Here is a 16833-nt window from a genome sequence, read left to right as displayed (position 1 = left end):
TTTCCCTGCTGCTCCACTGGGCTGACCGCCCTCACATGTATGACCTGAATTTCCTGAGCTGTCTGTGAGTCCCTATACTAAAGGCTCTCAAGTACTATGTACACAGTGAACAGTCGCTTATATATTTTTAATTTTAGGCAAAATGCCTATTAAAGGTCTCCCTGAGATTTTTTACTCCAAAAAAAGTGATAAGAAGGCCAAAGAAGTAATTTATTAGGTAATAATTCAAAATGTGGTGATCATAATAAGCACACAGAAGGTAAGGTAGACGCCTCTTCATACACAATTGCTTTAACTTAATTGTAGTAGAAATAAGGAAGGAAAAAGAAACGGAAGGAACAATAAAATACAGAGAGCAAAGAAAAGACAATAGGCATTAGAAAGGGAATCATGTTTGAAAAATAAGAATTAGAGTTTGTAAATTGTTCTAGGATTCTTAAATGGATGAAGGACATTTTACTTCTTGTGTTATAACTCCATTCGGAGGTTGTCCCCATTGACTTGATGTTAATGAACATATTCCGAAATAAAACCTCATTAATTTATTATTGATTCAAGTTCAAATTCGATCAGAGTTTCAAAAGAAATGTAGTTTTATTATTTTAAAATATAGAAGTAACTTGGACTGGCTGCTCACTGGAAGGTCAGAACTACAAAAGACCATAGACATGATCTGGTCTAGTGCTCATATTTTTGTGGTGAAGAGCCTGAGACACTAGATGGCCAGACTGGGTTTGGAGGCGTTTGTTCTAAAGGCTCCTCAGCCACTTTCTATCTCCATGTATAACAATCAAGGCATTTTTTTTGTGAAAAAAGTTATTTTTAACAGTTTAAATGTGGTCCCAGGTATTCTCCTATAAATATTACAAAACATTCATATTTCAAAGTAGTAGAAAAAGAATCGTTTATTTATAGAGAGTGGAAAAAAAATTCAGACCAGCCAAGGACCAGGGATCACAAGCTTAAAAGGAAGCTTCTGGTCGCCAGAAGTACTGCTGGGAACAAGACATCTTGCTAAATAGGAGAGAATATATTGAACTTCCTTTCCTTAGACCAGGGAGTTTTACATGTTATAATGCAAATAATCCTACTGGGGATCTATTTATTCATGCAGATGCCAGAACCCATCTTCTGAGGTCCAAATTCCTAAAATCTGAAGTGGTGCCCTGGAAATAGCAGGGTGTTGTGATGCAGATAAATGTCAGCCCACAAACTGAGAAATACTAACCTAGTCAGACCATAAATGAGATTTACCATCAAGCCACTCAATATAGGCTTTTGTCAGATACCTTTTCATGCATGAATACCTAATCTCTTAGATCTAAGAGCTGCAAAATAAATCTTCAGTCACACTGAATGGACTCTTGAAGTGATCAATGTTCAAAAGCACAAGGATCTTTATACATCATATCAAATCTTTGTCACTTTGTAAGGGCTTTTAAGGCACTAACATGTTAGTTCTTGTATTTAGTAAATTAGTATGTTTAGCATTTAAAATATGAAAAGTGCTTAGCTCCACTTCCAGTATTTCAATAAAGGATAGATCACATTAGTATAAAGAATGTGAAAAAATTTCCTGTCTTTAAGACACTTAAGAATGGATTATGTAGTGTTTATTGGTAGAGTGTCTAAATTACTGACCAAATATAAATGATTTCTCCTTCTCCCTCTTTCTCATACACACACACACACACACACACACACTCACCCTTATGTATCAACCAAAAATCTATTTTATTATATTGGGAGACTTATGTAATAGTATGTTCAAAACTATTTCAAAAATAACATTTTTTTTCAAAACTAAAAATAACAAAGCCATGTGAAGAAAGCAAATTAACAACAAAAAACTGTCCATACTGATTATATAGATTCTAGAATATTAAAAATAACATAAACAGAATAATTATCCTGATACATATTAAATATTTTAATCGGTTTCTTTTTTTAATGTTTATTTATTTTCAGAGAGAGAGAGAGAGAGAGAGAGAGAGCCAGTGCACGCACGCTTGTGACTCAGGGAGGTACGGAGAGAATCCCAAGCAGGCTCTGTGCAATCAGTGCAGAGCCAGACGTGAGCTTGATCCCACAAACTGTGAGATCATTCATGACCTCACAAGAGTCAGATGCTTAATCGACTGAACCACCCAGGCACCCTTAATTAGTTTCTTAACTGCTTCCATATGTAAGCATGTCACTGGTATTTCTCTGAAGATTTTTTTCCCAATACAGTCTTAATAGTTTGAACTCATATTGTCTTGACTCTTGTCTGTAAAAAATTTTTAATGATGAAAATGTTCTTTATTAGGTATCTAGTGAGCTCAAAAAAATATGATACGGCAAATGAATCTTTTTGCTGTGTTTTTTCTTACTGAAAAACATAAATACTTAAGTGGAATGATTAGGATAGACTTTATACTATTGTTTCCATTCAGACTGATCTGCTTGAAATGTATTTTACAAAACTAAACACACTAATTTTTCTTTCTTTTTTTAAAATTTTTGTTGTTTCATTATTTGTATTGTTTATATGCTATAAACTTATAGGCTTTTTCTATTTTACTCCTTTATGGTACATAATATAAAGTTATCCATTAGAAAATAGGAGCTTCATTAATAATTTTTCTAAATCCCTACAAACAAAGATATTCTTGACCTTAATCATAGGATTTCAAAATTAAATGTCATATGAGGTTTGAACTCTTAAAACTTAATTTGTTCAGTTTTCCCTACTTTCCTAGGAATAAATGTCAATGTTTCCCTGTTTGCAAGCTCTGTTTTCAATAAATGAGATTTGCAAATAGCAGCAATAGCTGAAGTTGTGTCACTTTACTCATTGATATTTGCCTAAGGATTTCTAACTAGTCCTGAACAAAAAGCAACCAAGTTCAACAAACTCTACCAAGTACTTCAATACTATTGGAGGACACAGATTGGCTTACAAAACTGTTCTTCAAAGACTCACATATTTATAAAATTGTTTGGCTATCTGGCAGCACACAGATCAATGGAACAAGAGATACAGAACCCAGAAATAAACACATGCTTATATGGTCAATTAATCTAGGACAGAAGAGGCTAAAATAATACAATGTGGAAAAGACACATCTAGAAAAATGTTGCTAAGGACAATGTCTAAAAGACTGCTGCCTATGTTTTACTTTTATAGTTGCATGTTTTTAGGGTTCACATTTAGGTCTTTAATTCATTTTGACTTTATTTCTGTATATATGGTGCCAGATAATGGTCCAGTTTCATTCTTTGCTATGTAGCTGTCCAGTTTTCCCTATACCATTTATTGTCCCTGAGGCAAGGGAAACAAAATAAAAAATAAACTATTGGGACTACACCAAACTAAAAACCTTCTGCACAGCATAGGAAACCATTAACAAAATGAACAGGCAACCTATGGACTCGGAGAAGATATTTGCAAATGAGATATCCAATAAGGGGTTAATATCCAAAATATATAAAGAACTTATACAATTCAACACCAAAAAGAGAGAGAGAGAGAGAGAGAGAGAGAGAGAGAGAGAGAAAAGAAAAAGAAAAGAAAAAAATAGGAAAAAGGAAAAACCAAAAATCAAAACAAATAATCTGATTAAATATGGGCAGAGGACAGGAGTAGACATTTTTTTCAGACAAACAGTTGGCCAAGAGACACATGAAAATATGCTCAACATCACTAATCATTAAGGAAATACAATTCAGAACCACATGAGCTATCACATTACACCAGTCACAATGGCTAGTAGCAAAAAGACATAACAGGAAATAACAAGTGTTGGGAAGGACGTGGAGAAAAAGGAAACTTGTACACTGTTAGTGGGAATTTAATTTGGTGATTATTGTGGAAAACTGTATGGAGGTTTCTCAAAAAGTTAAAAATAAAAATATGATATGATCCAGTAACTCCAGAACTGGGTATTTACCCAAAGAAAACAAAACACTGATTCAAAAAAATATATGTACTCTCTGTTTACCACAGCATTATTTACAATAGCCTAAATATAAAAGCAATCTAAGGGTCCGCTGATAGATGAAAGGATAAAGAAGATGTGGAATCTACATACAATAAAATATTACTCAGCCAAATAAAAAAAATTAGGTCTTGCCCATTGTGACAACATGGATGGCCCCAGAGGGTATTATGTTGAGTGAAATAAATCAGACAAAGAAAGAAAAATACTGTATCATTTTAGTTATATGAGGAATCTAAAAAAAGAAAAAGAAAAAAAACAGAATGAACAAACAAATAAACAGAGTCATAAATACAGAGAACAAACTGGTTGTTGCTGGCCCAGGGTGGGGATAGAGGGTTGGAGGATGGGTGAAACAGGTAAAGGGGATTAAGAGGCACAAGCCTCCTATTAAAAAATAAAGAAGGCACAGAGATGAAAAGTACAGCATAGGGAATGTAGTCAGAAATATTGTAATAATATCATAATGTGACAGACAGCAATTACCCTTATTGTGGTGAATATTAAGTAATGTATAGAATTTTTGAACCATCAAGTTGTACACCTGAAATTAATATGACATTGTACATCAACTATACCTCAATAATAAAAAAGAACAAATAAAATAAACTGGACAAAAATTTTCAAACGAAGATGAAAAATCAGAGGCAAACAGACAGGGCCTATGGCAACTATGTTTTTTGAGTATATCTCCTTTGCCTGCTAGACCTCCTTGTACTTTCAATTTCACTGATGCTAACCTAAGTTTTTAAACTTTCAGGCTTTTAAAAATATATGTAAAAATAATCTCATGTTAAACTGATATTTGACACATTTAAATATCCATACTTACTTAATCAGTATCTCTTTCTTTAAATTAAAAGCTTTGTTATAGGAACAGTATTCTCTGACATAGTGCCTCTGTCCTGTACATTTCTGAAACTCAAGGGGAGTGTCTAGAAAATGTTTCCTCACTCTAGATTCGTTATGGCCCCTGTACCTTAATTTTTTTAATGTTTATTTTTGAGAGAGAGAGAGAGAAACAGAGAGAGAAACAGAGACAGAGTGTCACTGGGGTAGGGCAGAGAGAGAGGAAGACACAGAATCTGAAGCAGGCTCCAGACTCTGAGATGTCAGCACAGAGCCTGACACAGGACTCAAACTCATGAGCCATGGAATCATGACCTGAGCTGAAATCAGACATTTAACCTACTGAGCCACCAGGCGCCCCTATCATTGGCAGAATTTTGAAGAATGCAATTTCTCTGGTACTACTTGAAGTGTACTAAATCAGGATCCCAATGTGCCCACAAAGAATCTGCATTTTTAAAAAGATCCACAGATAATCTTGATGCATAAAAACAAAGTTTACTTCCTTTTGTTTTCTGTAATGTAAATCTATGCAAGTTCGAATTGTGGATTTTTTGCTGCTAAATCAAAGGGAGAACAAACTCTAGGAACAAACTTATGATTGATGGACACTGAGGCATCTGGAATGACTGGAAGTTCTGACCACAGAGGAATTAGAGTTGAGGAATTTCAAAAGAAGACCGCTCACGAGAGAAAACCATCAAGGCTTGCTTATTTTCTTCATTTGTTAATACTTTTTTCCTAATTGAGTTTTTGGGGAAGAAGGTGTTTAATATATTATGCCGTCGAGAAGAAAGGATGGCAGACTGGAGTGAGATTTGGAAAAACAATCTAATAATAGAAAAACATTGTTAAGTTTCCTTCTATTGAGGTAGGCTTCAGATAGAGCCAGTTGGTGTTGCTGACCATGATGACATCAAAAATATTTCAAGATTCTGAAAACCAAAATAGGATCTATGTTTACGTTTACTATCTTTCCTTGAGCTTCTGGGCTACAAATAAGAAAAAAAAATAGAGGAGGGGGTCATAAAAAAGGAAACTCATTTCTAATCACTTTTGCTCTATTAAATGACATTACACCAAAATGTGTACCGTATCTTACAGAATTCCATACTGAAAGGCATAGTTCCAGTAAAATAAAATTTAAGAACCTCTAAGAAACAATAATCCAAGCTGCTAAAGTTAAAGATAGCAGGGGTTCATATACTTTGGTGATTAACTCAATTTCAGATACAGAATTACGAATCCATATATTGCTGAATATCATGGCCATGAGAGGATTAGATTAAGTTTAGCAAAACTAATTAGGAAGAACAAGATGAAGGGGAAGTAAATGATACAAAAAATAGAGCTAAAGTAATGGGCAGTTTCATCAAATAAAATCAAGTACAGGAATGGATTCCTTTTAGGCGTTTGGCAATCCTATGAATAAACCTATGGCCTTATCATTCTTAGAGTGATTAGAAATTCTGCAGTCATCCACTTAGTCACTGAATCAATCCTATAACTAAGCCTCTTACCCTCCAAACTTTACTTTTGTACTTTGGAGCATCAAATTGAATAGGAGCTACACTGAACATAAAATCCTGAGTCTATACTTCTAAAGATTTGCCATGGATATCTGGCATCATGGAAAGGAGAAACATCACGGACTTCACTGTCAGAATTGAGAGTGTTTAAATTTGGCAGGGGCATCCATTATATTTCACAGGCCAGAGCAAGTTTTTAAACCTCTGTCAGCCTCACAATTTTCTTCTGTAAAATGGTATTAACAGTGCTTAAGTCCCAAGATATTAGAGACTAAATGAAATAGTTCTAACTGAGTACTACTCAACAAAAAGATGTAGCTTCCCTCTCTCTATCCTTCATTATGGTAGCTTAGCAAATCTGAGAATCTTCATGATTATTTGCCAAGTTGGTTTACAACTCCCCATTGGAAGTGGCAAGTAATTGATGAGTCCTATTTTTAGTGCTTTTCCTCTTGAGAGAATGAGAGAGAGGTAAAGTGCTTCCAGTCAAGAGTAAGCATAAATTACATGGCATCACTCAAGATTAATTCACAACATTTATAGTAGTTATATGATCTGTCATCATGTATTAGTACTCAGCAAGAGAAAACTGGGCTGGAAAATTAGCAAGGTTGAAGGTGAAGAATAAAGTGCCCCAGGTAACACACACAGGCCCTGGAAACACTACTTATCTGAAAGATTTGTAGCTTGAAAACATTTGCATTTCTAAAAAGAAAATCATTTATAATGATGGTGAGAGTAGCTAAGAGAGAAACGAGAGAAACGAGAGAAACGAGTACATTTGCATTTACTTCAAGAAAACTGAGTTTTCCCATGAAAATATCTTTTATTATTTTTGAATTTTTTATTCCCATTTTTAGGTCACTCCTATGAATTCATATATATATATATATATATATATATATATATATATATATGTATATATATATATACATACACACACACACACACACACACACACACACACGACCCATGGGGAAAACAAACTATTTGGACACACCAAAAACTTACTTAAAGATTTGTGAAACCTCTCTTTTCTTTGCCAGTCCATGAGGATATAACCTTTTTATTGAAGTCTTAAAGATGTAGAATATGAATATTCAGGATATTTATGCGATGAATTTAGCAATTTCAAGCCAGCAGAGGGCTCCCTGCTTTGACATGATCCTATATATGCAAAGTCCAGCACGAACTGCTGTTAAGGAACCAAAGCAGGGTTTAATGTTTGTTATGGGCTTAAAGTATTTGCTCTAACTGTGGTACATTAAGCAGTTTAAAAAGATGAATGAAGCAAAGCCAAGTCTCTGCTTCTGACGCTAGAGATATAATTTGTTAATTGTTTCATCATGCAAAATGTAATCTTCCTCTGGTTTACTAGTTTGAAAACCAAATGTGCTTCAATTTTGCATCATGAGTCCACATAGACACCTGCTGTCTGATTTTTCTAATAGATCTACATTTTTCTCTGTTCACAGCTTAACTGACACATTTTAAAGATGAGACTAACGGACTGATCAGTGTCTTAATCCTGGAGATGAATATAGGCAAAGCTCAATGAAGAAGAACATTAATTGTTTTAGTGCATATAATTTTTATTACAGTAGTCCCCGTTCATATGCAAGGGATACATTCCAAGACTCCCAGTGGATGCCTGAACTGCAAACAGTACAAAGTCCTATATAGACACTATGTTTTGTCTTCTATATACATACTCATGATAAGGTTGAATTTATAAATTAGGCACAGTAAGAGATTAACAAGAGTAACAATAAAATTGAACAATTATAACAATATACTATGACAGAAATTATGTGAATATGGTCTCTCTCTCAAAATATCTTATTGTACTGTACTTACCCTTCTCTTGTGATGATGTGACAAGATAAAATGCCTACCTGATGAGATGAAGATCGGCAAATGACCTAAGCATTGTGATATAGCATTAGGCTACTAGTGACCTTCTGGCAGTACATCAGCTTCCAGACCCCAGTTGACTGCAGGTAACTGAAACCATGGAAAACGAAACTATGGATAAGGGTGGGCTGTTGTACTTAAATTGTAAGTTTAAATTGAAGGAATACTGGAAGGAGGGAAGGAAAAAATTCCAACTACTTTCAACTTCTCCTGCCATTTTGAACTGTATCTGGCTACTTCATGTCAGTTCCGACCTAAGAAACACTTGGCAGATTTTTACAATCCCAATGAATAATGTACACACAACACTTAGGATAAATTTATTTAGAAATATTTATTAACATTATTGTGACTATTTAAAATACAAGTATCTCCTACTTTTCAAAGTTTTGCATTAATGAAGCCACTTCACTTTTACAAAAGACCTATATTAGTACCCATTTTCCCTAACCTGTAAGAAACATGAAGAGGATTTTTGCGTCTATGAAAAAAGGTAAAAAGCAAAAATACACTCAGCGTTTGTTTCACAGTGATCAGTTATAGAGGCTGTGCACACCTCAAGCAGCAAGAGCTGCAGGGCCAGGCTCCTTCCCATGGAACCACACTCGGCATCTCAGTGTCAATCTGCCATAGTTTTGAACTGTGTCTCTGAGCATCTGTGCTTTATTCTGAGTTATTTTGTTCATCCATTAGCAAGATATGTCTTACGGTATCAGAAAAACCTATGAGAGATGTTTCGGACGGTTGGGGGGGTGGTCTGGGAATGCTTTAATGTTTTCCATATAAATTAATGGTAATTGCTTCTTCAATTTGTACCATTTTGGCTGATGAAAGATTTCATAGGAAGGCTCTACTTTCAGGTGGCAGGGAAAACCGAATTACAGGTTTCTGAAACTACAGGTTTACGAAAGACCTGAGGTTTTTTTTTTTTTTTTTTTTGTAAAAGTGAACATTTCTTTCAGTTAGTAAAAATAGGTACTAATGGCGGTCTTTCATAATACGTAAAAGCAAAGCATAACACAAACTTTCAAAAAACAAAGGATGTCTGACTGCATACTCTTCAAATTGCCAAAACAAACTGACCAAACATATTAGACATATGTATTGATCTGTTGTATAAACAAATTCTGATAAATTCTACTCATTTTCACTTCCATGATGTCTTTTTCTGTAATGTATTTGCTTAGGTTATGTGGTTTTCAAAGGTAAATATAGCCTTAATGCAGACAACTAATGTAACGCATGTTTATGATAACAAATATTGATATAAGCACAATTTTAGCATGCAGCAAAGAAAATGTTGTCAAAAAATGCAAATGAAATCTTCATTCTTTTTAAGTTTCCTCCCTTCCTTTTCTCATACTCTTTGACTCAGATGCTACAAGTGAATATAACATGACTGTATTTGATATCACTTGTTTTCAAACACATTAATAAAGGAAAGTAATTGCAGCACACTTTAATTTTAATAGAAAATAACATATAGAAAGCAAGCAAAAGTAGATAAGCATATTCACCTTTCATTAAAAAAATGGTTCATATAATCATTATATAAGATAATTATATTTCCACAGACAGTCATAATATACTGTGGTTGTGGACTACTGATTAAAACAAGAGAATTGAGTACAAACTTATTTCCCAGGGCCGGAGGCAAGTTGTTTTATGCTTCTGACTCCCCAGAAAGCAATGCAGATGGAAAAAAAAATCTGAAGAAATAAAACACAGAGAGGAAAAAGAATTAAAAGTGAATCAATACTTTTGTTCAACTGAGTTCTTTGAAGGGGAAAATGAACATCAACATTTTAGACAGTATAAATTAATCAAATTGAATCTAGCAGTTGTTCACTGATAGAATTTACCCAACCCAACTTAAAACACATTATGTCGGAGAAAAGAGTGGGAGTAAAATGCTTTGTTTTTTTGGCTTTTATTTTTTATTTATTTATTTATTTATTTATTTATTTCTCTATCTCTCTATCTATTTATTTTACTTTTTTATTTATTTATTTTACATCCAAGTTAGTTAGTGTTTGCCTTTTATTTTTTATACTCTCAAATCTGGGTCATTTCTAGGGATGGGACTATGAAACTTAGATACCGAATGAAACAGAACTTTCTTCTGGCCTCTGGGCCTTCTGCATGTGGAATGTACTGTATGAAATGATCTCATTGTTTATATAGTTTAAGAAGCATTTGGAAAAGGAGAAATAAAAACATTATAAAGAATCATTCCTCTCTGGGGCAATGTGATCTAACATGTTATGAACTTTACCCAACACGAACTAAATGTTAAACATCACTACTGATTTACCTTCTCACTCTGGTGATCTTACAGGTATGAAAAACTGTACTGCAAAATTCTCTTTAAGATTCATGCCATAACTAACTCATAATAAGCAGCCATCAGAGTTCATTGAGTTTACTTCTCTGCTTTCAAGTAATATCACACATTCCCAACAAATCACCCCAAATTAGCCTAAAATAACTTGATTTCTGATGATCCTAGCAATAAGGATTATATAGTCATTCAGTAAGAACTCATGGTTGCAGAATTTTTTATTATGTGTAATCTAAATGCCATGATGCCATAACACACATATCTTCTCTTCTCTTGATGTAAAATCCAAGCACTAGTCATGGTCTTTACACCATCAGAGTTCTCCTAAGCTAACTTTTCCCTTTACTCTTTTTTAAAAAATTTTTTTTTCAACGTTTATTTATTTTTGGGACAGAGAGATACAGAGCATGAACGGGGGAGGGGCAGAGAGAGAGGGAGACACAGAATCGGAAACAGGCTCCAGGCTCTGAGCCATCAGCCCAGAGCCCGACGCGGGGCTTGAACTCATGGACCCCGAGATCGTGACCTGGCTGAAGTCGGACGCTTAACCGACTGCGCCACCCAGGCGCCCCCCCCTTTATTCTTACCTATACACTAACATTAAGCTACAAGGTTGCCTTATGATCTCCATTTTAGGTGTTATTTGTATGATGATAAAAAAAAAAGAGTAAAGCCCAAACAAATGGGTTTATGCAAGAGTCTCTCCATATGTTTTTTTTTTTTTTTAATTGTGCAAAGCTCCTCTCCAAACTACTAAAATATGACCAGTTCTTCTCCCCAGGAAGAACCACTATTCCTGAAAGATCCACAAAAATATACAAAGGAGCAAATTTAAGTAATAAGATGCAGGCATGGGAAACATTCTGGGGTGATGGACTGGGGAGAAGCCAAGGCCATTAACTGAGGCCAGCCATCAAGTCAAAGAAAATAGCTTGAATTGTGGTTATTATGCTGTGAAAGCCTGAATATGAAAACAACAACAACACCTTCCTAAACCATGGTATTAGATTCACGGCTAGGTTGTTCTGTTTCATATAGAAACTTTCATATGTTCTTTCTAGAGAACCATGATCCTTCACGTTACTCACTCTGCAGTTTTGTTCCAATACATGCATTCCTTTCAGCCTATAATACGCACAATATAAAAAAATATATATCAAAAATGAAATCTACAGTTATGTTGAAGCAGAAGTCAAGAATAATATTAACATTATGGAGTTGCTTCAGAAATCAAATACAATATATTTAAAGGTTGGTTTTGATTTTGTTTCTTTTGACTCTAATTCAAGAAAAATGACCTCATGGGATTTCTTGTGATGGTGCCAAGCAAAATAATATCAAGGTGAAGAGTATTTATGAAAGCGCTTTGTGCAATGAATTAAATTAGTCTATGAAGATGGGTAATGTTGACAGATGGCTAGCTGTAAAGAGAACTTTCAAATGGGACAGAGATGAAAAATGCATAATATCAGCATAAACAGTTTAATTCAGATCCATAACATTTATGAACCCGAAATATATTTGGCAATAGAAGTTTTTACTGGTTTTTCAGGGTGCCTGGGTGACTTAGTTGATTGAGCTTCTGACTCTTGATCTCCACTCATGTCATGATCTCAGCGTTGTGAGATCAAGCCCAGCATCAGGCTCCGTTCTGGGTGAAGAGCCTGTTTAAATTTTTCTCTCTCCCTCTGCCTCTCTCACTCTCCCTCTCTCTGTCTCTCTCTGTCTCAAAAAAAGAAGTTTTTATTGGTTTTCAATTTAGTTTTTCGGGTCACAAGGATTCCAAGGGTGAAGGCTAGGGAGAAGGAAACCTGTAAACTATATGTAAAATTTTGCTGGTAAGTCATGATTCTCCCCTTCCCTACTCCCTACCCACTAGACTATCTATACTTCCATCTGGGATCCTAGAAATAGTAACAACTTCTGACCTAATGAGAGAATGAAAAAAAGGTTCAATTCAGTTCAATTCCTTTGTTGTTAACCCATAACTTCCCGACTAAATCTTTCTGCTTTTGAAACTATAAATCAAGTCCTATTTCCTTAATGACCCATCCTTAACTAAAACATGAGGATTTTATCTTTTCCAATTATCTAAAATGCTTTCAGCTCCTTAAGATACATGAGATATTTAACAATTTATAGTTTTATTTTGTTTCTTTGGCAGGTTTTGGCCCCATTTATTATCTCTTCAAAACATGGGGTGGAGAACGGATGATGCATAGAAATCCAATTCAGATTCAATATTAATGTGCAGTGAGACCCTTGATTAAACTAGCCATTGTCCTGTGTGCCTTATTAGATTATGATGTTTAAATCTCATCACAAACTTTGCCAGATTGGTACCCAATTTGCTCATGAGGCAATGGGAACCTAGAATTTATGTGGTTTAACAAGAAATCACAAAACTACTAAATATCAGAGCTGGGATATGGGTGTTTGTTTATATAGCATCTCTCAGAAAATCTAACTACACATCCTAGGATGTCAGTTCAGTGAATACGTACATCAGTAGTGAATTCTTTCCTCTTTTTTTGTAGTGATCTGTACTTGCCTAATGATTTTTGAGTCAGTAACTGCTAGGTTTCTGACACTTTCCACAATCAATGTTTTAAACATAAATTGGAGTTTTTATATATAATGAAAACCAGATTGACACAGAATCAAAAAAATTAATACAATGAATATGCCCTTCTCAAAATATGCATGACCTTGAAATAGTCACTCAATTGCATTAGAAAATAAGTAGGAAAAAATAGATTTTCTCTTGTATTTTTTAATGTGTATGCATATGTATCCTAAATATATATTTAGTATATAATTTTAGGCTGGAAAATTATTTAACATGGACTCAATAAACCAGTTGATGATTGGAGTCATGCCATTTTAATTTTCTCTTGTCCAAATTTTCTCTTGATTTTTCTATCAAGCTGTCCATTTTGGTTCTCCATAATTGATTAGATTAAATGTGTCCTTTGAAATGACTGTTGATTAACATATTTCTCAATCAAGTATTTATTCAAGGAAGACAGGAGAATTACTACTTAGGCTAGTATAAGATTAAATGGCAACCAAAGCCAGTTTTTGCAACATACATCTCTAATCACAGATCTGATGTTTCTGGATATGTACAAACTCAATGAACACTTATTTTATCCAAGTCCCAAGATTTTAACAGCTGGATTCAAAATATGAAACAGAGGAAGTTCACTCCTGGTGTCAAGCCCTCCTTGAGCTAACACATCATTAGTGGCCCTTGTCTTCAGGCTATTTCCTTGACTTCCCAGGGCCCTAGACTCTGATGCCTGAACTTTGGCCTGTACAGATGCTCTCCACGTTTCCTTCACTCTTTCCAAAAAAGTGCATCAATTGACAGGTGGCTAATCTGAACCACTAACCCATACTAAAACACCAGTGGGAACCGATGAGTTATTCTACTGCCCCTCCCCGTTATGTCTGTGTTTTAAGAGGCCTTATTAAAAATGGCCCTACTTATGAGAAAATCAGGCATCTAATCTTAAAGGAGACAGAATAGTATCAGAAGAGGTACTTGTGTGCATGTGACATCTCCTCAAACTGCTATCCCTCAAATTACACAGCTAGTGGATTGTTCTTACACCTATGTACATATCTGTCTCTGTTGGTTTGAATCTGCCTACCAAATGTATTAATAAATGACCTGAGAAGCATATAAAATATCATCTTAGGCAGTGGACTATTTCCATTAGAACTAGCCAGCAACACCCCACACTTCTCAAAACATTTAACTCTCAGATAAATTGCAAAAAAAAAAAAAAAAAAAAAAAGAAAGTTTTAAAGTACTTGAAAAATTACCCACAAGAGAAACAAAATCTGAGATAGCTGAAATTTACTTGGATTCTCAAACTTGTATCTATTGGTACAAATACTTAAATAGAATATGCTGAGAGATAACATCTCATTTAATTTTATGCTTATCCACAGTGGCAATGTAATTACATATACAGAATCACTAGAGAATTGCACGAGCAAGTTAGAAAATCTAAGTCATTTTATAAATGATGGGTAAAGCTGCCTGATAAATTCTACCTTGACAAGGAAGAAACTTGAAATAGCATTTTTGTGATGAGAGATTACGAACTCACTTTTCATAATTAAAAAAATATATTACTCTTTATTTCACTATGTACATTTTTGTGCACAACTTTTGTCTTGATTTCCTAAAATTCCCTTGGAATGGATATACCTATGTTTTATGTCTAAAAAATTATATCCTGCCTCTAAATGGAAGAATATATTTTTACCTAAAAATTATTTCTCTGACATTGATGAGGTTCATAAAATAACAATTCACTGACTATTCACAACTATAACAATGAAAATAGCAACAATTTGTTTTAAGAGCAACACATTAAATATGCAGAAGTTTTTACTAAATTATTTGGATAAAATAAAACTAATTCTTTGTTAAATATACTTTTTGACATAATATTTTGTTTTTTTAGAGAGGACCATTGTCTGCTCTACAGATAAACAGATAAGAACTTAAACAGAGTTCAAACCTGAATTGCTTAAAAGTATCTCTATTTCCTATTAATGCAAGAGACAAATAAATACAAACAAATCTAGACCAGAATTTGGAGCCAAATAGACTGAAAGTCCTGCTGAAATGAAAACATCAGAAAGATAATAGGTAATGATACATTTCTTTTTCTTTGAATTTTCAAGGATACAGCTTGACAAATGCCAACTCCAGAGAAATTGGGAATTCCTGATTTAACTTCCAGTACATTCTATATATATATGACTAAAATACTAGGAGTCATGCACAGACAAACAAAGGCTTAAGAGAAATAATTTCCAACTATTTGCAACTATTACTTGGAAGTCTTGTGTTCTCTCTCTGACCCTATTCAAAGCATATACAATTACCACTATCTTTAATATGTGGTCTTATCGGATTTACTACTATCAAGATTTAAATCAAACATTATTGTTTTGCATTAGTTTTTAAATATGTATTAAAATTCTTAACTGAGGGAAAAACAATATAAAAAGAAAGTTTATATTAATGCACATGATAACAATGCCTTATTTAAAAAGAATATATATTTCCTTCAATCATTACATATATTCTGATATAAATTTTCAAACATAATACATTAAATATACCATGATCATGTTTTTATAGAAGAAAATAAACTCAAACATTAGAACAAAAATTTTAAATAATTAAGCTGAATTCTAAAACCTTAAAAATCAGGCATTTTACTATTCAGTGGGGGCAAAGGACTCTAATTTTAGTGACAAAAAAGTACTAAGTTAATTTAGATAACAAATACAGAATCTTCATTTGTAACCATTTCTTCAGCTCCCCAGAGATGATTATCTCCTGTTGGGTATCACAATTTATTCACTATTCTAAGAGTCCACATAGCTCAAGAAAGTGTATATCCTTTTCAACAATACCCCTATGAAATATCTACTGTTCATGTATACCACATTTGAGCTATCATGATAACATGTGAAACCACAAATATCAATAAGAACATTAGAGATCTCTTGGAGTTCTCCAAGACCTACCTACAATTCAGAGAATATACTTGAAGACAGTTGTCATGAATTAGCTACTGTGTATGCAAACCCATCTGGTCAAAATTGTATAAACTGTAATTAGCATAAAGTGAAAATAGATGCTACATTTCTCAAAAACATCTGTGGATTTTTCATCTTTGAATTCTAAATTATGAATTCAGTGTCTTTATAGATACAAGACTTTAAAATTTTCCAATATTACCAACTCTTGTTCTGAGGGTATTACCATCCAGTAATAGGGATTTTAAAATTGCCCTTGATTACTTATTACATTCTTGCTCTCCCTCATACACAATGATACATCTTCAATTTATGTTCATTTCCTAGAAAACTTATAAATATTTTAATATACATAGTCTAGATTTACAGCCTTCATTCTCAATTTTTTTTCCAGGTTAGTTTTTTTCCAGGTTAGTACTCTGCCCCCAGCTTGAGGTTTGTCAAATGACAGGTAAAAGGAAATGCCAAGCTTACCACAATTAAAGCATGGAGAAAAATTAAAGAGACAACCAAAGTTGATTATATGATTTATATTCATAAAATGGTCAAAACATATGTCTTGTCAAAACTGAAACCTGACTTTATATTTTTCTAATCATCAAAATTCTTAATGCAGAAGGGTAAAACTTTTTTTTATAACTTTTTAGTT

The 16833-nt window shown here is 33.8% G+C and overlaps 1 protein-coding gene across 6 annotated transcripts in view; it reads right to left on the bottom strand.

Annotated features, from left to right (window-relative positions):
* Window positions 1-8587: 8587 nt before the first annotated feature.
* AGMO (alkylglycerol monooxygenase) overlaps window positions 8588-16833 on the bottom strand; it is a 383176-nt gene continuing 374930 nt past the window's right edge. For all 6 annotated transcript variants that reach the window (XM_053218390.1, XM_053218392.1, XM_015068158.3 and 3 more), the window contains one exon: window positions 8588-9981. In XM_053218390.1, coding sequence (XP_053074365.1) covers window positions 9907-9981 — 75 coding nt within the window. In that variant the 3' untranslated portion in view covers window positions 8588-9906. The remainder of the gene's footprint in view (window positions 9982-16833) is intronic.

This window comes from Acinonyx jubatus, chromosome A2, assembly GCF_027475565.1.
Source record: "Acinonyx jubatus isolate Ajub_Pintada_27869175 chromosome A2, VMU_Ajub_asm_v1.0, whole genome shotgun sequence".
NCBI lineage: Eukaryota > Metazoa > Chordata > Mammalia > Carnivora > Felidae > Acinonyx > Acinonyx jubatus.
This window is presented reverse-complemented; position numbering and strand designations above follow the sequence as displayed.